At 47.1% G+C, this 19,845-nt stretch overlaps 1 protein-coding gene across 8 annotated transcripts in view; it reads right to left on the reverse strand.

Annotated features, from left to right (window-relative positions):
- The window catches only part of PROM1 (prominin 1), a 122,145-nt gene that overhangs the window by 52,222 nt on the left and 50,078 nt on the right, over positions 1-19,845 (reverse strand). For all 8 annotated transcript variants that reach the window (XM_077301070.1, XM_077301067.1, XM_077301066.1 and 5 more), the window contains 6 exons: positions 18,027-18,232; positions 12,834-12,954; positions 9,146-9,209; positions 7,698-7,787; positions 3,094-3,311; positions 1,727-1,801 (listed from right to left, as the gene is read on the reverse strand). In XM_077301070.1, the coding sequence (XP_077157185.1) occupies positions 1,727-1,801; positions 3,094-3,311; positions 7,698-7,787; positions 9,146-9,209; positions 12,834-12,954; positions 18,027-18,232 (774 nt within the window). The remainder of the gene's footprint in view (positions 1-1,726; positions 1,802-3,093; positions 3,312-7,697; positions 7,788-9,145; positions 9,210-12,833; positions 12,955-18,026; positions 18,233-19,845) is intronic.

Below are 19,845 nucleotides of genomic sequence, written 5' to 3' on the forward strand. Positions count from 1 at the left end.
ATTCTCATGGCTCAAGATGCCGGTTCATGTTAACAATGGCAGCCAATTATGCCCTTAAGGAAAAAGTGACACCCTCTTTTTCCAGCATGCATTTGAAAAAACGTGGAGGCCTTGGCTCACACCAAACTGCTTATCTGCTTATGCCCCCTGCAGGGCTCTTTGCTCTGCAGATAGGAATCTGCTGGCTGTCCTGGGTCCCGGGGAAGTTCACCTGGCCCCAACCTTGTGGAATGAACTCCCGAAAGAGCTGAGGGCCCTGACGGAACTACCTAGGCTCTACAGGGCCTGCAAGACAGAGCTCTTCCGCCAGGCGTTTGGCTGAGGCCAGGTGGATGACCAGGGTTGTCAGCTGTGGGTCTCCCCTGGTTATGCATTGAGATTAACCCCCGGGCTTATATTATCTAGGTCAGGGGTAGTCAAACTGCGGCCCTCCAGATGTCCATGGACTACAATTCCCATGAGCCTCTGCCAGCGAACATCTGGAGGGCCGCAGTTTGACTACTCCTGATCTAGGTTATGCCTAGTCTAGAATAGTAGAGCTGGGACTGTGAGATTCTTTTTGCATTTTATGCTGCCAAGTATTGTTCTGTTTATAGGGGAATTATGGGGTTTTATTGTGATTTTTTACAGCTTTGTACTGTGTAAACCACCATGGAGTGGCAATTGCCATGAGTGGCGGTACATAAATCAAAACTAAACTAAAACTAAACAAGCAGATGGAGCTGCCAGCTCATAGAGCTGATGTCCTCTGAAGGATGTCCTCTCTCCTCCACCTCATGATGGATGACTCCCACCAACCTGGGCTGCTCCACTGACCCTATGAAACGGCTCCACTGGAGAGGACAAGAAGACCATGGTGCTCGAGGCAACACCAGGAGACAAGTGCTGCAAGACGCCCCTCAATTAGGCAGCCAGGAAGGGAGGGGAATCAGCTCACCCTAAGTATGGCCAGGCCACAGTGATTCAGATATTCTAAGCAGCATCACTAAGTGGGTGGAAGCCCTGGGACTTGGCCTGCCTCCTCCATTCTGTGCACTGCCTCCGTAATCATGGCTTAAGCCAGGGGTAGTCAAACTGCGGCCCTCCAGATGTCCATGGACTACAATTCCCACGAGCCCCTGCCAGCGAATGCAGGCAGGGGCTCATGGGAATTGTAGTCCATGGAGATCTGGAGGGCCGCAGTTTGACTACCCCTGCCTTAAGGGAACCAGCATAGGAGAGGGACACAGAGAAGAAATGCCCCAATTGTGCCCTGCAAAGGGAAACAGCAAACATGGGTTCCCAACCGGGTGCCCGTGAGCACATGGTGCCTTCTGGCGCCTTTCCTGGAGCCCAAGAAGTGTTTTCAGGAAGTGGTTGGATCCAGGTGGGGTTTCTGATAGGCCATTTGATCTTGTGGATCTCTTCTGTGCTCTGTTCTCGCCTCCTTCTAATCCACCTCTGCTTTGGCCATGGAATTCTTGTCCCATCTCGTTTTGAAGCTATCCCTCTCGTCCCAGGACTTATAAGAACGGCTTGTTACAGAGGGACGATGCCTGAGACTTCAGTGCACACGCCATGGGCCTAGGCCTAATGCCTGAAGATATCAGTTCGAGTAGCAAATATTTTCACATGCAAGAGTTAATTTGGATATGCAGAGTTAATTTGGATACGCAGGCAATGCATCTTCCCCTCTGCGTCTTGCACTCTGCTTTTTAGGGCAATCGGAAGTTTTTCTGAAACTTACCTTTTGAACCAGACTGGAAAGGTCTATTTTAAGGACTTCATTGACTTTGGCAAGTTGCGGGCTCACTCCTGGCAACTGGAAGAAGGTGGGGAGGAGGGGGAAGAAATGTTTTCCAAGTTAGTTCCATCTTATATGTCATGTTTTCTCCACTTCTGCCCAGGCCGCTTGCAACCACAGGCTTTTCTGCATCCTCATTTAACTTGGTCCTGCGGTCCTGTAGCTTTGTTATTTTTCTGTTCCATGTGTGTCTTGCTCCCTCTTGTGGTCACTTTAAATCTGGCGCCTCTCTCTGCATAAAAATCTGCTGTTTGAAATTAAAGGGAGATATGCCAGGCATGACATGGCATAGTGTTATATTGGCCACTAGAGGGAGCAAAGCACACGTGTATGAGACACCCTGGCTGATGTTCTGTAAAGTCTAGGGCAGAAAAACGTCTTTCCCCATACCTGAGACCTTTCAAGAGAGATGCCAAGGACCTCACCTGCCGACGTCTTCATGCAAAGCGTGCACACAACGGTTCTGACGTTCTGTTATATATTTGCGTATATTTGCACCATAATTCATCAAGCAGAAAAATAAAAAGCAGTACAGAATGGGAAAGGAAAAAAACACTCAAAACAAAGGCTAACAAAGAAGCCGGCTATGCAGGGAACGGCAGTAAAGAAATCACATGAGAGAGAGAGAGAGATGAGAGACGATAGAGAGAGATTGATTGATCTATTGGAGAGAGAGGATAGAGGTTGATTGACAGGTGTGTGTGTGTGTGTGTGAGAGAGAGAGAGAGAGAGAGAGAGAGAGAGTGTTACTCAGAGACTAACTTGCTCATTATCCCCTATGAGTTCTGGCTGGCTGTGCAGAATTGTTGAAATGTTGCTTTGGCAGCAGCTGCCACCATGGCAAAAATATTATCGCTGTGTGACTGAAGTAAAGCTGTGGTGACCATTGTGTGGCTGGCTTCACTTCCTGAGCAGCCATTTCTTGGTGGCAGAAGTTACACCGTGTCATAATTCCAAAGGTGTTCACAGGTTTGGTCTGGAGACGTGCCGCTCTGCAATAAGCTGCCTTATGAAGCATCGGGGAGCACACTCCTGTGCCATGCAGGAGCCAAAGCTCCTTTGAGCACACATAGTCCCTCCATTGGTAGATTGATGCATAAAAGGTGCCTAGAGGCAGCAGGAAGTTTCCCGGCAGGAATGCTCCATGCTCAAGGAAGGAGAGTGGGTGTGGAGACTCCAAAGCCCTCTTCCCCCCATCCCCCAGCCCCTGCCCCCCGCTTGCACCCTGAAAGGGCACGAGACAGATCAGGCTGTCCTACTGCCTGCGAGAACTGAGACCCTCAAGGAGCCCATGCCACGCCCCCTCTTACTTGGCTGAAGTTGGCATGGATGCTGAGTTCACTCAGGGAGTTCCGGATGACGTTGCAGACGGAGGACGCCTGGGCTGTGCCGCATGCGGAATCGGTGAGCGTGTTCATCAGGTGGCTCCTCACTTCAGTCAGGTTGCCCTGCAGCCTTTCGGTGCCCTCTTGCAACACCTCCACGGAGACGCTCACGTTGTCCAAGGCCTCCTTTGTTTCTCGAATAGCTGGAAAGATTCAGAACAAGTTCAAGTGGGCCAAACACAGGCGTGAGTCAGGCCCTCAGTCTCTCAAGGTCAGCTCTGTCTCAGGGCTCTTCATGCTGGGAACTTGATGTTTTGGGGAAGGAAGGCACAAATTCAAGTGGGCATTCTGGCACCTGCAGCATGGTGAAAACAGAAGGGTGGGGTTTTATAGCCCACTTTTCTCTACCCGGTAGAGTCTCAAAGAGGCTTCCAATCGCCTTCCCTTTCCTCTCCCCACATAAGATGGGTGAGGTTGAGAGAGCCCTGATATTACTGAAGAAGAACAGCTGGTTCTTATATGCTGCTTTTCTCTACCTGGAGGAGTCTCAAAGTGGCTTACATTCCCTTTCCTCTCCCCACAACAGACACCCTCTGAGGGAGGTGAGGCTGAGAGAGCCCTGATATTACTGAAGAAGAAGAAGAAGAGCTGGTTCTTATATACCGCTTTTCTCTACCCAAAGTCTTAAAGCGGCTTACAGTCCCCTTCCCTTTCCTTTCCCCACAACAGAGACACCCAGTGAGGGAAGTGAGGCTGAGGGAGCCCTAATATTACTGCATGTGGAGGAGCAGGGGATCAAACCTATCTCACAAGATTAGGAGCTGCCACTCTTAACCACTACACCACACCACAACTGACTGGTCCTCTACTTGTGTTATGTTTCCTCCCATTTTCTTTTGGCAGCTTAGTCTTTCAAGCACAGAAGCCTTGTGCCTACTGAGCTGCTGCTAGGAATCTACTGGTTTCATGTATCCATGGGTTTGCCAGCTCTGGGTCAGGAAAGACCTAGAGATCTAGGGGGTGGAGCCAGAGTTTGAAGAGGGGAGGGACTTCAACAAGGTATAATGTCATAGAGTCCCCCCTCCAATGCAGCCATTTTCTTCTGGGGAACTGATCTCTATAACCTGGAGGCCAGATTTCCAACCACCATCAGGACTAGCAACCCTGGTATCCAATACCTTCAGTTGCCTGGGGCGATCTACAGGGGGGAGGGGGGCAGCTAATGACTGCTTTCTGTTTTGCCTTGGGAGATCAGAACTGTGGAAGGTGGAGCACGAGAAGCACAGCGACAGGAGGAGCCACGCAGGAAGGGTCCACGCACACGAGGAAAGCGCTTTACACAAAGCACTCAGAACGTTTTACCTTTAATGGCCCTTTCCACTTTGACTTCCAGTCAAACAGAGAAACAAAGCAAAGAGAAGAGAATGAAGATGAGGATGCAAGAGGAGAAACTGATTTGAGGGCAGCAAGCAAAACACTTCCAGTTGCTGATGCACAGAACAAAGGGACATAATCATCTGTCATAATCATGAGCACCTAAATAAAAGGGGTAGGGAGTCGTGGGAGGAGTTTGGTGTTAAGGGTTACGGGCCAATCAGGTCCATCATTCGCACTTATATGCCTTTGATTGGCCGTCCACCCACTAGCTGCCCAATCAGATTAGAACTCCCACCCCTAACTGTCTTCCCACAATTTTGCCGCTTCTTTGCAGTCTGGCCCCTCAGACACCTCTCCTGAAGTGAGTGAGCTACCAGGGGTGCCTGGGGGCTCTTTGGCTTCGCTCTCCTGAGGCAATGGCTCCTGCCTACAGAGCTTAGGGAAGCCAGCCTGTGTCTTCTCTGAGGGGGAGCGCCCCCCCCCCACAACCACCCCTTCTTACAGACCCTGTGGCACACCAGCTGCTAGGCTGTCCCTCCCTCCCGTCTGACATAGAGGCCACCAGCAAAGCCCTGTATGCTGCCTCCCACCAACTCTGAGGCATGCCTTCAGGGGCTCATGGGAATTGTAGTCCACGGACATCTGGAGAACCACAGTTTGGCCACCCCTTTTCTAGGGGTACCCCACTTTGGAGCAGCTGACCCAAGTACTAGGCAGCATACATCTTTTCAAAGGACTCTATTTCCTATCCCCAGGGTCTAGCACCTGTTGTATTCCTGGATACAATGGGCTTTACTCCTAGAAGAATCATAGATGGAAAGTGCCAGATAGGCCCTCTAGTCCAATCCCCTACTCAAGGCAGGATCAGCCTAATGGCTGGAATCCACAGTTCTGTATTCTCCATGTTTAACCCCCAGGAATCTAGGCCCGATGTATTCACACGCTTTTGCCATGACTATTGCGGCTCCATTTTGTATTTCTTTGCTGTTAGTTTCTGCATAGAGTTGTAGCGCTTAAGGTAGGTCTAGAGAGGGTTCAGGAGGTGTGTGTGTGTGTGGGGAGGAGGACTTGACTCTCAGAGTTGTGGGACCAGCACCAAGCATTGCGCATGGAAGGGAGTGAAATTGACACCCACCACCCCCGCCTTCCACCGAGACAAGAGGCAAGAAGGCTATTCCAAGAGGTGTACAGAAGTAGGGTGACAGTTTCTTCCGCAGCAGAGGGGAGGCGGCTACATCAATTGGCTGGCAGTCAGCTCAACTCAGCTTTTCCCTCTGAAGCAGCCAGACGTAAGGGCAAGGTGCTCAGCTGGAAGGTGAGAGCAGGCTGCAAAGGCACTGGTTAAGCGCTCCTTGCCTTGACTGGCTTTCCAAACCTCTTCCCTCTGCCACTGGGCCAAATTTGGCTACCCAATAGATAGTGCCAGTCCAGAAGCAGCCTCAAAAGAGAAAACATTATGTTCAAGAACAGCTTCATCGGAGGGAGCCAAGACGACTAAACCCTACAACAAGGAGAGGTGAGTAGCCATGTTGTTCTGCAACAGAGCAACAAAGATTTCTAAGTGTGAGTCATCTGATACCACATTCACTGGACTTACATTTGAATCTACAAGGATTTGCAAGAAAACCAGGAATTCGCTACAAGACACTGGTTCTGATCTAATTTTTAACGGTGTGTGTGTCTGTGTGGGTGGGTGGGACTGGGACTGAATCTTCAGGAGGATTTAGCACGTCTGCCAGGGCATTGTGAGGGACCTGTTTGCTCTTCAGTTGGTGGGGGACGGGCACACATTCACTTGCACACTCACAGAACTGAAGGAGAAAAAGTCAGCAATTAAGGACAAAAGCATTCTTGTTCACTGTTCGTAATTTTGACTTCACACATCTGACGATGGGAGATCTAGTTCATGAAAATTCATGCCACAATAAATCTCTAGAGATTCTTTGTTGTTTCGGATGCTCAAAGATGCATATGCAAAATACAGAAATGCCCTTGGAGGAAAAAAAAATCAGTGCATGCAATTAACACAGGAAAAGGGAAAGTGTTTCAGGGGGGAGGGGGAAATATAGGTTTTTTATCCTTTTAAGTTTTGTTTTGTCTTCCTCCAGTATTCCCACTATACCCAAAGTCCTCATCCTTCAGCAGTTACTAGGCATTATGCACAAAGAAAAAGCACAGGCTCTGAATTACTGACACACGATAGTTTCACATTCACAGAAAGACTGGAATCCAAAAGCATCTTGGACATTTTCACTTTTTTTTTTTTAATGTCGCTTGCTAAAAAGCAGATGGTCTGTTCTCTCTGTCCCCCCATGTCTGGCATCCCCAAACTTTTGAATCTGTGGGCACATTTGGAATCCTGACAAAACACCTTGGGAGCTGCAACAAAATGGTGGCCACAAAATGGCCACGGTTGGGGGCGGAGCCAGTCACAAAACGATTGGCACAGCTTAGCTTGAGGAACAACGTGCAGATCCCTGTGCTGTGGGGGCAGCTGCCGCCAAAGCTTTTAAAAAATCTGCACCCTCAATCAAATCTCCAATAGCCAATTAGAAGACCTGCTGGCAAAGCTCCTACCTGGCCCCACCTGCTTCCTTAGAACACTTGGCAGGTGCCAGGAAAAGGTGTTGGTAGGCTCCATGGTGCCCACAGACACTACGCAGGGGACCCTGGCCCTACCTCACAAGCTGTGTTTCAAAGCCAACTCCAATTCCAAGGCGGATTGCCCCATGTGTAGAAGGAACTACCATTCGAAAGACTCAAGCCTAAATGGTAGAGAGCGGAGAGGAAGAAGAAGAGCTGGCTTTTTGTATCCCACTTCCCTATTTCCTAAGGAGTCTCAAAGCACCCGAACCCTTCCTCTCCCCACAATAGACACCCTACGAGTTAGGGAAGGCTGAGAGAGCTCTGACAGAATTGTAACTAGCCCAAGGTCACCCAGATGGCTGGATGTGGAGAAGTGGGGAATTAGTGGTACAGGTCTTTGGATTCTGGCCATGAGGTATGAACCTCCACAGAGAATGATTTAGGTCAGGGGTAGTCAAACTGCGGCCCTCCAGATGTCCATGGACTACAATTCCCAGGAGCCCCTGCCAGCGGATGCTGGCAGGGGCTCATGGGAATTGTAGTCCATGGACATCTGGAGGGCCGCAGTTTGACTATTCCAGAGTTAGGTGGACTAAACAGCTGGCGGTCAGCCATGGCCTTTTTACCTCCTGCCATTGTCAGGGCTGTGTCCAGCGCAGGCCGCACTTTCCTCCCCAGCTGGTCCTGGACTCTGTTTCCAAGCAGCGGCCCCGCGTCTGCCCAAAAGGAAGACAGGGGACAAATATGATTAGCTCCAAGCATCAGCCTAGCACATTTGACCATCCTTAAAGGCCACGTGTTTCACCCCTCAGATTTTCACCTTCTCGAAGAACGGAAATGAAAAGTTTGGTTGCAAAGCATTTGAAAACATCTCAGGCATGTTAGTAAAATACACCACAAAAATAGCCATCCCCACCCCTGGAATCTCCTGGAATTGGGGGACACTGGGGGGTGGGGGGGGTAGGATGACTTGCAGGCAGACAAATCTCCCATTTTAGAGACTCAGGAACTGCCTGTTTTAGTAAGTAAAGCCCTAGTTCATTGCTGCGTTTCCTAACACAGCTTTGAATCCCATCTTCCCCCACCAGCCTTATGGCAGCATCTCTTGAGAGAAGAATGTGGGCACTTTGATTGAAGGCTTCCTAATTAAATCTACAAAGGATGCCTGGTAGGATCCCAAGCCAATCCCTGTTCCCTGGGAAACGGAAGGTGGGCCATGCTGCAGGTCTAAGGCTTCTAAGGCTTCCATGCACACCTGCTCATGACAGAGCAGCACCCTTATAGTAATATAAGCAGATTCCAATGTGTTTAAGAATGTGGAACCCCAGGTTCATTTTGTGATTTATCAACAAGTATTGCCTCTTTGTTCTTAGGGATTTCTAAGAGCCTCTTGTGGCGCAGGGTGGTAAGGCAACAGAAATGCTGTCTGAAGCTGTCTGCCCATGAGGATGGGAGTTCAATCCCAGCAGCCAGTTCAAGGTGACTCTGCCTTCCATCCTTCCGAGGTCAGTAAAATGAGTACCCAGCTTGCTGCTTGGGGGTAAACGGTAACGACTGGGGAAGGCACTGGCAAACCACCCCGTATTGAGTCTGCCAGGAAAACGCTGGAGGGCGTCACCCCAAGGGTCAGACATGACCCGGTGCTTGCACAGGGGATACCTTTACCTTTAGAGGGTGGGATGAGAGTAGAGGGGAAGAGAGAGACAGAGAGACAGTATGACCGTTTACGCACTGGGAACTTCACTGCCCCAGCTCCCGTGCAGGAGCACAAATCGGGGGCAGATGAGGTGCACCGGGACAAATGCTCCCCCGTGTGGGTGCAGAAAGAGGTGGGACGACCTGCTACGACTAAAACTCCAGCCTGCAGCCCAGCATGAAACCTCCAGTGCATAAACGGTCTTTAAGAGAGCAAAAGCAATAAAATGCACACACAACACACACAACACAGAAAATGCACATTTCAAGTAAAAGGTACTAGAGAGTGATTACTCCCAACTGCAAAGAGGAGCAGATGCTCAGAAGACCATAGCTGGCTACAGGCACATCAATAATGGCCACATCTTCTTTTACTTACTGTTGAGATCAGAGAGTGCTCTCTGCTTGGTTGTATTATACTGGCTCACCAAATAATCAATTTGCTAAAAAAAATTAAAACACACATGTTTAAACATTACAAAACAAATCATAAGCAGACACATGCCGGTACTTTAAGCAGCAAGCTTCACATCATAACAGTCTTACACGGGAACAACTTCTGGGTATGACTATACTTTTAAATTTATGAATTTCATACTTTACTCCTTACAAAGAATAGAAAAGACTTAGAAATCAGCCTTAAATCTGTTATTATCTGTTTTCAAATATATTTTTATTAAAAAAAAACAAGACAACAATACAAAAGGGATACAAGAGAAACACAGGGATCGTACAACAAACCATATATACCAAAAACCACTACACACCACTGGGTATATAGAACAGAAAAAACCTCTCCGAAGCACCCCTTCATTACAATTTTCAAGGCATTCTCCATAAAATGCATCATAAAATGCACCTCCAACACTCCAAATGTCAGACTTCACAACTGATATATACAACTCCATGATTAATCTCATCATCTCCACATATTTAACATTACTTATATTGTCATTTCCAGAAGCTGGCTGTAGCTTTTAATACACCCAGGTTCAAAAGAATATCTATTATATATTTCAAAATAAAAAAACAAAACATATTTTTGTTCAAAGCCTTAAACCTTATATTCAAAACTGATGCTTCTACATTGAAATATGGACATATGAATTGCGATACATTACTGTTTTAAATATAGTTTTTCATTCTGCATGTATCTCTCCTCATATACAGATGTTTTATCATACACATGCTGTGAACTGCCACGAGCCAGAACTGCAAGGAGCGGCGGTATACAAATTAAACTATAAATAAATAAATAGAACTGATCTGTTTCTCAAATAAGTTGTTAATTTTGCCATTACAGCATAATAGACTACTTTATTTTTCCATTCTTCTAAGCTTGGTCATTTTGCTGAGTAGATAATTCTTGCCTCTGTCATCATATATTCAAATATCTCTTCCAGAACCTTTGGTAACTTTTTAGGCAATATTCCTAATAGCATATTCTTAGCTTCCACAGGGAATTAATATATTCTGCATTTTCCCATGTATTTTCTTCCAATATTTTTTTTGCCTTTTTACAAGGCCACCACATATGGTAAAAGATTCCATCTAGATAAAATATTCCTTTGTAGTGTTTATCAACGTTCTCAATATTGTTTGGGGTAATATACCATCTGAAAACATTTTATGCCGGTTTCCTCTTAATGCCTGGTTGTGAACTTAATAACCATTCCCATTGGTTCTTTGGTATTTGCTCTCTAAATTCTGCATTGATTTAATCATACATTTTTCACTTGTTCTTCTGTTTCTCACTAAAGTAATAACTTATATATACAACACAATAAATAATTGTTTTGTTTTGTTTTTAATCAACTCAGATAGTTTTCTCAGAGCTCAACCTTTTACATTGATCATCTTTAGCCTTGAAACTGAATGGTAATATAGTAGTCATTGAATATTAATTCCTTAATCTCTAATATATTGCCAGGACTTCTACTTCCCGCATTCTTATCATGATGAGCTTGTAATGGGGACATGAGTAGAAAATTTGGAGAAAATAGTTCTGACATGTGACCCATATTCTCAAAAGTCCATCTCTAATTATATTATTCTTGTGTTACATTTTGCTGATTTCTTTACCCAATAAATAGTTGTGTAAACTTTAATCTAAGTCTGCTAATTCAAATTCTACTATTCTGTCTTGGATTTTTAATCCAGACCAAACATGCCACTGATAATATAATTTTATGTGTGTATCTGCTAACTTGCCTCTCTTTTTCTCATCTTGCAGCATTTTGAAACGTATTCTAGATTACTTGACATTCCAAATAGATTTATCTATGTATAGGTAGCATTTGGAATAAAATAATTACATTCGTTTTGACTGCTAAAATTCAACCCAGACACAAGTTTTTTAATTTTTTTCCATCAGGACAAATCTTCTAGCATCAGTTCCCAGGTCTTCTGATAATTATTTTTGAAAAGCTTTGTCCAATCATATTTATCCCCAGATATTGAATAGGGTCTGTGCCTGCTGTGCACTCCGTGCTTTTAAAATTTATTAGTATTATTAGATTTATTAACCATCCCTCTCTACATCCAGGCTCGGGGTGGTGTACAACATATATTTCCAGAATAGTGTTAACATCAGAACTATAAAAATCATAGTAAAACCTCTATCCCAGCGCTCTGTCTCAATATATCTGGGAGGCGTGGGGATGTCTTCGTAGGGAGGGGCATACAGTGCTTCTGTGCATCCTAGTCTCAGCCACACGCCTGGTGGAATGGTGCCATTTTCAGTTTCAATAGTTCTATCAGGGTCAGCATTTCTGCTGGCAGCATATTCCACCAGGCTGTAGTTAGCTGCGTGACCTTGGGCTAATCACAGTCCTGATAGTGCTGTTCTCATTGAACAGTTGAGCACCTCACACAGTGTCTGTTGTGAGGAGAGGAAGGGAAAGTGATTGTAAGTCATTTTGGGATTCCTTTTGGTAGAGAAAAGCAACTTATAAGAACCAACACTTCTTCTTCAGTTGCACTTCTTGGAGGCCAGGGATCACCAGGACATTAGCATTTATAGATCGTAGAGTTTGTCTGGGGGTATATTAGAAGAGGTGGCCCTTTAAGACAGTGATCCCCAACCCTTTTCTGGTTGAGGACCGCCTCCGGGGGTGGGGGAGAGCTGCCGGACTGGGCGCCGCGCATGTGCGTTTTCGCCAGCAGGTGGCGCTAGCGCGCATGTGCACAGTAGCCGCGCATGCGCGTTTTCACCAACAGGGAGCGCTAACACGTATGTGCAGTAGCTCCGCGTTTGCATCTGCTGGCGTGCCGGAGGCCGCGCCTGCCTCTCCCCGCCCCCATAGAAAGAAGCTAGCCGGACCGCGAGCGAAGCAGCAGCTTTGGCAGCTGCTTCGCTTGGGGCCTGGCGAGCTTCTCGCTGTGGGGGGGGGGTGAGGCAGGCTGGCGGCCCTGTACTGAGGCCTTCTCAGCCCGGTACTGGGCCGCTGACCGGGGGGTTGCCGACCCCTGCTTTAAGATATGCAGGTCCCAGATGGTGCAAGGCCTTAAAGGTTGCATTACTCTTGCTGTTCTCTGTGGAATCCAACAAGCACAAATGCCAGTTTCTCAAGAAGTCTGCAAAGGATGACAACTCCCCAAGAGGTTCCCTCATCCCACCTCTCCACCTATGCCCCTGTCCAATGCAGGATCCGCCTAAAGCATTCAGGAGAAGGATCTGTCCAGCTGCTGCTTGGAGGGAGCCAGGAGGCAGAGTTCCCCAACTCCTTAGGCAGCCCATCCCACTGCTGAACTAGACTCGCAGAATCCTAGAATGGGAAGGGGTCATCCAGGCCATCCAGTCCAGCCCCCTGCTCAATGCAGGATCAGCCTCAAGCATCCAGGAGAAAGATCTGTCCAGCCCCTGCTTGAAGACTGCCAAAGTGTCTTACATGAGCAGACCAACAGCTCTGCACAATGACAGTTTGCTTTTTGCACATATGGACAGCTTGTTTTGGAAACTCCGCACAAGCCGCAGTTTGCTGAGCCATTGAGACCGAACCGTTCCACCCATCACTTCTATCTACTTTGTAGCTTCAAAACAAAACAAACAAAAAAGATACACTTACCCCTGGAGTATCATTCAGGAAAATCCTCAAGTCTTTCAAATTACTGTTCACCAGGCTCCTGGCTCCCTTAACTTGATTGGTGAGGTGCTGGTTAGCAACATAAGCAAAAAGTACGCCAATACTGTTTGGAAGGAGAGGAAGATATTTTGTTACCTTACTTGTGCAAGGATCCCTTGATCAGATTTCAAATCAGAATAAAATTATCAGCCTCTACACAAATGAGATTCCAATGCTGAATTTGAAGGATCCAGTTCATTTTTAACCAGTAGGTGGCGCTTTAGAAACAGATGGAAAGTTTTAGGTCTGAGCTAATTATTTACACTCTTGAGGGAGACTAGAAGGTAGTTTTAGCTTAATATTTTCATACATATTTAACCTAAATGGGTTATGTGCAGACTAACAATGGCCTTGATTTTCAATTACCATTTTAAAGGGGGGGGGGAGAGATGTTTTTAAAGGACATGCCTTTTCTCCTTCAGAAGGCTAACAGCAGAACAAAAGAGCCAGTTTCAAAAAGCAAAGCCAAGTGGAAGTTGAAGGGTTAAGCATTCTCTTTCCAGTTTCATGTCCTGGCTGCAAGGAGATGTGCAGCCTTCTGTTCATCTGTTTGAGGGCTCAGAGAACAAATAAAACCACTGAGATGAGAGACTGCTCTTATCAGTGGTCTTCTAGTCCGGCCAATGGTTGATCTAATTCAATACTGTTTGCTCTTTGTGGCAGCTTCCTGGGCTGAACATGAGCTGCCACTCCTCAGCAAATAAATCTACTCTGAACGATTCACAAATCCAATAAAATCAGAGTCCAGTAGCACCTTTAAGACCAACAAAGATGTATTCAAGGCGTGAGCTTTCGAGTGCAAGCACTCGAAAGCTCACGCCTTGAATAAATCTTTGTTGGTCTTAAAGGTGCTACTGGACTCTGATTTTACTGTGCTACTTCAGACCCACATGGCTACCCATTTGAATCTATTCACAAATCCAGATTCTTTCAACATGCTTGTCAAAAGGGCTTTCCTCCCAGGATACCATGGGTTAAAATTGGGACATGCACTGTACCATTAATTCAGCCTCACATCTGTATGCAGCAAGCAGCTGTTACATAACTCACAACAAAAGGAGTGGGCTACATGAAATTCTTAATAAGGGGAGTCATGGGGTCTCTCCAAACCTTTTGAGCCTGTGGGCATCTTTGGAAGTGGAGTGATGGACAACACCACTAAATGGCAGGAGCAGGAGGTGGAGCCAACCACAAAATGGCTGCCACGGGAGGTGAAGCCACACCCACAAAGGAAGAAGAGGTAATTTAAAAAAATTGAAAATGAGCTGTGAGAGGAAACAAAACTAACACTATATAGGTAGATGATGCTGAAATTACGTTATTTTAATATTTACAGCTCACCAGATCCCTGGTGGCCAATGAGAAGTCCTGCTGGGCAATAGTAGTAGGTGACAGGAAGGGTGGTGTGTCATGGTACCTATCAGTACAAATGAGTTTAATAATATAATAATATTTCATTGTTATAACCTACCCTTCTGTGGACAGCTCAGGGACCAGCAGGCTTAAAAAGTAGTCAATATAAGTTTATATAGAAAGAATCCTAATATAAGTTTTTAAAGTCTTTAAGAAGATGCTAACCATTCAATTAAATTTGTATCCTGAGGGTGCCCAAACAGTGCTGAAAGGTTTTCCTTTGGATGGATGGATCTTCAGGTAGGAAGCCCAGCATCTATCTGGACTTATTACCTGGCCTAGCAGAACAACTCAGTTTGTTTAATGTCCTGGAGGTCTCTGCTCTCATCAGGAAGAGGCTTCACCAGGTCGGGGTCAGGCCCGAAAATGTCGAGGCCAGTTTGAAAAGATGGGCAGGGAGTCACCTGTAAACGCCGTTCAGCCATGTATTTGCTGAATCCTGTAGATTAGAAAGCCCCCAAGGAACTTATGCCCCAGGGGCAAATGCCTTCCTGCTAAAAACTCTTGGCTTCCAAAGGCAAGAGCCTTCAAAGGTGCTCTTCCCAATGATCACCTCTGGAAAGGCAAGAGATGCACCACAATCCCTGACATGACAAGTGAAAAAACGTATTTCCAGTTCAAGTAGCTAGAACGACACTAGCAATCTTTGGAGGATATATTTCCATAGATGGTCAGCTCACAGTACAAAAAGACAACTAAACCCAGTGTGCCAGGAAGGTACTGGAGAGGCCTCTGTATCCAGCTGGGGGGGGGGGGCAGCAAGGTCCCGCAAACACCCATCCCTAGACTGAATGGGCCCATCCTGAAAATGCCCGCCCCAGCCTGAACAGGCCCACTGCAGCCTGTGCAGGCCTCGGCACTGCCCATACAAGGTCAGGGAGGCCAGGAAGGTCATACAAATGCACGTTCCCAGCCTGAACGGGCCTGCTGCAGCCTTGGTGGCATCCAAATGGATCTGGGAGAGCAGGAAGGTCTGGCAAATGTTTACCCTGGCCCCGAACAGATTTGCACCACCCATATGGGCCTGGGGGGACAGGGAGGTCCTGCAAACGCCTGCCCACGGCCTGAACAGGACCACTGCAGCCTGTAAGGCCTCGACGGGGCCTGTCCAGGGCAGCAGGGAGGCCTTGCAAACGCCCCCCTCCCATGGCCCAAAGGGGGCCCGCCAAGGCCGCTACAGCGTGGTCTGCTCCAGTTCAGGAGGACAGGAAAGTGTCCAAAGGCCCCATGGGGCTCAAGGTGGCCTTGGGATATTCTTGCTTCCTTTCTCCCCCTCCCCTCCATTTAATTCCACTTGGGGTCCACTAGCATGGCCCTTTTCTTTCACAAAGTTTACTAGAGATGGAGGGAGACTCTTTGATGATCAGATCCTATTAAGCACATTAGCCAAGCCAGTCTGGGCGCAAGGCCTGACCAGACAGGACAAGCTACAACCAGTGTCAGAATGCTGCCTCCTCTAGAGGTCTAGGATTTCCTTTTTCCTTTCGTTCCACCCAGCTCCTGCACAGCCAGGGCTTGCAAAGAGACAGCCTTGCTCATGTGCTGCAGCAATTTAAACGAACAAACCCCACTTTGTTCTCTCTTCCCCCATTTCTCTAACTCCTTTCCATACTTTTTGCCTTCATTTGCTCTCTTCCTTTTATGGCCTGCCATTCGTCTATCCCCACGTCTAATTTTTCTCCCCACACTTATTTTTTATTATTGGATGCAGCATGATGCCGGCCTTAGGTAAGTCAAACAAATGCAAACTACATGATATGAGGCCTTTTAAAAATAATACTAAAATTCCTAATCCTCTGTCAAATAAAGCAGAGTGGGAAAAATCACTAGGGGAGGTTCCATTTGTTTGCTTCCATATATAATTGACGTAATCGAATGGCCATTGCGCGGAATCCAGCTGCCTGCTTGCATACAGTGAAGCTCCCTCCAATGCTAGATGCCTCCTTGAACAAGGGTGATATAATTCTAGAGTGCAGTGAGGCATAAAGTGAGCATCTAAAGCAGGGGTAGTCAAACTGCGGCCCTCCAGATGTCCGTGGACTACAATTCCCAGGAGCCCCTGCCAGCATTCGCTGGCAGGGGCTCCTGGGAATTGTAGTCCACGGACATCTGGAGGTCCGCAGTTTGACTACCCCTGATCTAAAGCATGGGAGAACTGACGCTCTGTGTCCTCGAATCCAGGGGTAGTCTGTCAGGGGCTCATGGGAATTGTAGTCCATGGACATCTGGAGGACCACAGGTTGACGACCCCTGTTCTAGTCTGTTTGGCAAGAAATCTTGCTTGGGCCTTCTTCCTCCTCCCCGCCTTACTTTTCAGTCTCGCTGACTCCTCGGACATTATGATTAGCAACTTAGAACCTAGCTGGCAATTAGAGCAAAACTTTTGTTAATATTATGAATGGAAGAGAGGTATTAAAGTAGTAAAAGGATATTTCCTCCCCTCCACCATCAACCTGCATGACAACAAATGTTAAATCTACCTCATTGGTAACATATGTTGAGGAACAGGAGTTAGAACTTACGCATTTAATAATTAATTTCTATCCTCCCCAAGGGAGCCTTAAACCAATTGACATTGTTCTCCACTGGTTTATCTCACAACAACCCTGAGAGGTAGGTCCCGCTGGGAGACTGGGAGGATTTGAACTTGGTTCTCCCGGATCCCAGCCCAGCACTTTAACCACCATGTAAGCTCTGGTGCTTTCGGCTCTGTTCTAGATTTCTGCTTGTGTTCAGGTTGCTGAAGTCTGAACCTGACTGCACAGTTCAATGGGTGGCCCTTTCCGCTGATTGTATGTGGCTCACATTATACAATCTGCCCGGAGTCACAGTGAGAAAGGCTGACAAATAATTGACAAATAAGGTCAATAAAATAAATAAATGATTCACCAACGGGTGGGCGTTGCTAATTTCTCCTTCGAGGAGGGAGGGGAGAGTAACCGTTGCTTCCTCAAGCAAAATGTCCATCATCGAGAAAATCGATTAGGCTAAAACCTTTTCTATGAAAGGCTAATTCTGTAAATGCAGGGTAAGAAAGTATTTAATCAATTCTATTCTGCCAAGTTGTCTAAAATGATATGGTCGGCCAGCCAGCTGCTGAGAAGGCAGGGGGCTCTTGACATCTTCAGTCTAATTATGCAACCAACGGTCAGCTGTCAAAGAAAGCAGCTCTAGCCTATGAATAAAACCCGGCTTTAGAGTGAATCTTGAACCTCGCTTCAATTTATGCCAGAGCAGAGGCAGCCCTCCCCTGCAAAGCACTCGTCTCTAGCGACTGCCACTTTTCGGCTCACTGAAGGATGCTGGTCTTGCACGAGGGGAAAGCCCGGGAGCCGAACGAACACATCCCACAGCAGAAGCCTGACTCTCACAAGAAAGGGCAGTTAATAAACAGAAGCATAAATAACATTACGATGGGGTGCCATGCAAGTGAAAGGAAGGCTCCCAGGCCCGCGTGAGCAAAAAGAAACACGGCTTAGAACAAAGTCTGAGTCCAGGGGCACCTTGAAGACCAACAAAGATTTATTCTGGGTCTCAGCTTCCGTGTGCAGGCCCAAAACTTCGTTGGGTCTGAAAGGTGCCACTGAACTCAAAACGTTGTTCTGCTGCTTCAGACCAGCCAGGCGACCCACCCGAAACACAGTTTAAGCTCAAGAAATAATAAAGTGTGCCAGGTTCGTATGGCGATAAAAATATGCTGTGTGCAGCTCCCCAAATACTTGCCTGATTACACAAGAAGCAGCTAAAAGGATTGTAGCAAAGCAGCTCCGCTGACAATCCGCATTTTTCTTCTGTCTTTGGTGCATTTCCCCGCCGCAGTTCTCACAGCAACGACACATGCAGAAGCAAAGCCCCACCAGGGGCAGCAGCAAGACCAAGAGGAGCCCCAAGGCGGCAGAGACTAGAAACCCGATTTCATAGTACACTGCCTGCAGGTCAGACAGAAAGAACAGCAAGCGGAGATGTTAGAGCTGAAATGGCTGCATCAAGCTTCAGGGTTACCACCCTTTATTTGCCCTAACCCAGGGGTAGTCAAATTGCGGCCCTCCAATGCCCATTCGCTGGAAGGGGCTCATGGGAATTGTAGTCCATGGACATCTGCAAGGCCGCAGTTTGACTACCCCTGCCCTAACCCAAGGGCAACAGACAAGATGCTGGGGGGGCTCTACAGTTGGCCTTTACAGTTCTGACTCGAAACTACAGCCACGTGGGCTCCTAATATGTTCGAGGATTGGAGAAGGTTGCCAGCTTCAGGTTGGGAAATCCCTGGAGATTCTCAGGAGTGGGCTCCCAGCTGAGAGTTGTGGGGGGATGCCAGATGTACGGCTGCTTCTCAGCAAGCCTTTGAACTCAACCCCTCCAAAGCAGCCAAACTGATCTCTGTAGTCTGGAGATGAGCTGTAAAACCAGGGCATCTTCAGATAACACCTGGGGACTAGAATCCCTAAGCAAAACCCTGTCCCCCAAGCTCCATCCCCAAAATATACAAGTACTGATCAGCCCAGAGGTGGCAACCCTCACCTCAACCAAAAGACAAAGAAAAGGAGAACTCTTAACTAGGGTAACCAAACCTAATGTGAATTGGTCAAGAATGCACACACATTTCACAGTGATGTTGTAAGAAAGCTTTTCTTGTGTTGTTGTAAACCGCCCTGATCCCGCTGGCAAAGCAGGGTGGTATAAAAATCATCAAATTATAAATAAATTAAATATGCTTCTAATTTTCATCCTAACACTCCCTTCCCCCAAATACAATTTATGATCCTGGGAAAGCCTCTAAGTGTGTTTTTCAAAAGTATACATAGAAAACTTGTCTACTCCTGAAAACCAAAACCAAATTTTGAATAGGGAAAACACACTTGGGAAATTCTGCAACAAAATGATTGCTAAGGAGGGCCAGGCCGCCTTGGCCAGAGGCCACAGTTGCCAACTCCAGTTGGAGAATTCCTGAAGGTCTAGAGATGGTGTCAAAGGAGAAGTTTGCGGAAGGAATGCCACACAGTCTGCCCTAAAGATGCAAATTCCTCCAGGGAAACTGATCTCTGCAGTCTGGAGATATGTGGGGATTCTGGAAGAACTCCCAACCCCACATGTAGACTGGCAACTCAAGTGGAAGCTGATCTGGGAAAATAGAAGACCCCCCCCCCCAGCACTGCCTTTTATTTTATTTATTTATAATTGGATTTGTTGTTGTTGTTGTTGTTAGGTGCGAAGTCGTGTCCGACCCATCTCGACCCCATGGACAATGATCCTCCAGGCTTTCCTGTCCTCTATCATTCCCCGGAGTCTATTTAAGTTTGCACCGACTGCTTCAGTGACTCCATCCAGCCACCTCATTCTCTGTCATCCCCTTCTTCTTTTGCCCTCAATCGCTCCCAGCATTAGGCTCTTCTCCAGGGTCCTTCCTTCTCATGAGGTGGCCAAAGTATTTGAGTTGCATCTTCAGGATCTGGCCTTCTAAGGAGCAGTCAGGGCTGATCTCCTCTAGGACTGAACGGTTTGTTCGCCTTGCAGTCCAAGGGACTCGCAAGAGTCTTCTCCA

This window comes from Paroedura picta, chromosome 10 (assembly GCF_049243985.1).
Source record: "Paroedura picta isolate Pp20150507F chromosome 10, Ppicta_v3.0, whole genome shotgun sequence".
In the NCBI taxonomy this organism is placed as follows: Eukaryota; Metazoa; Chordata; class Lepidosauria; order Squamata; family Gekkonidae; genus Paroedura; species Paroedura picta.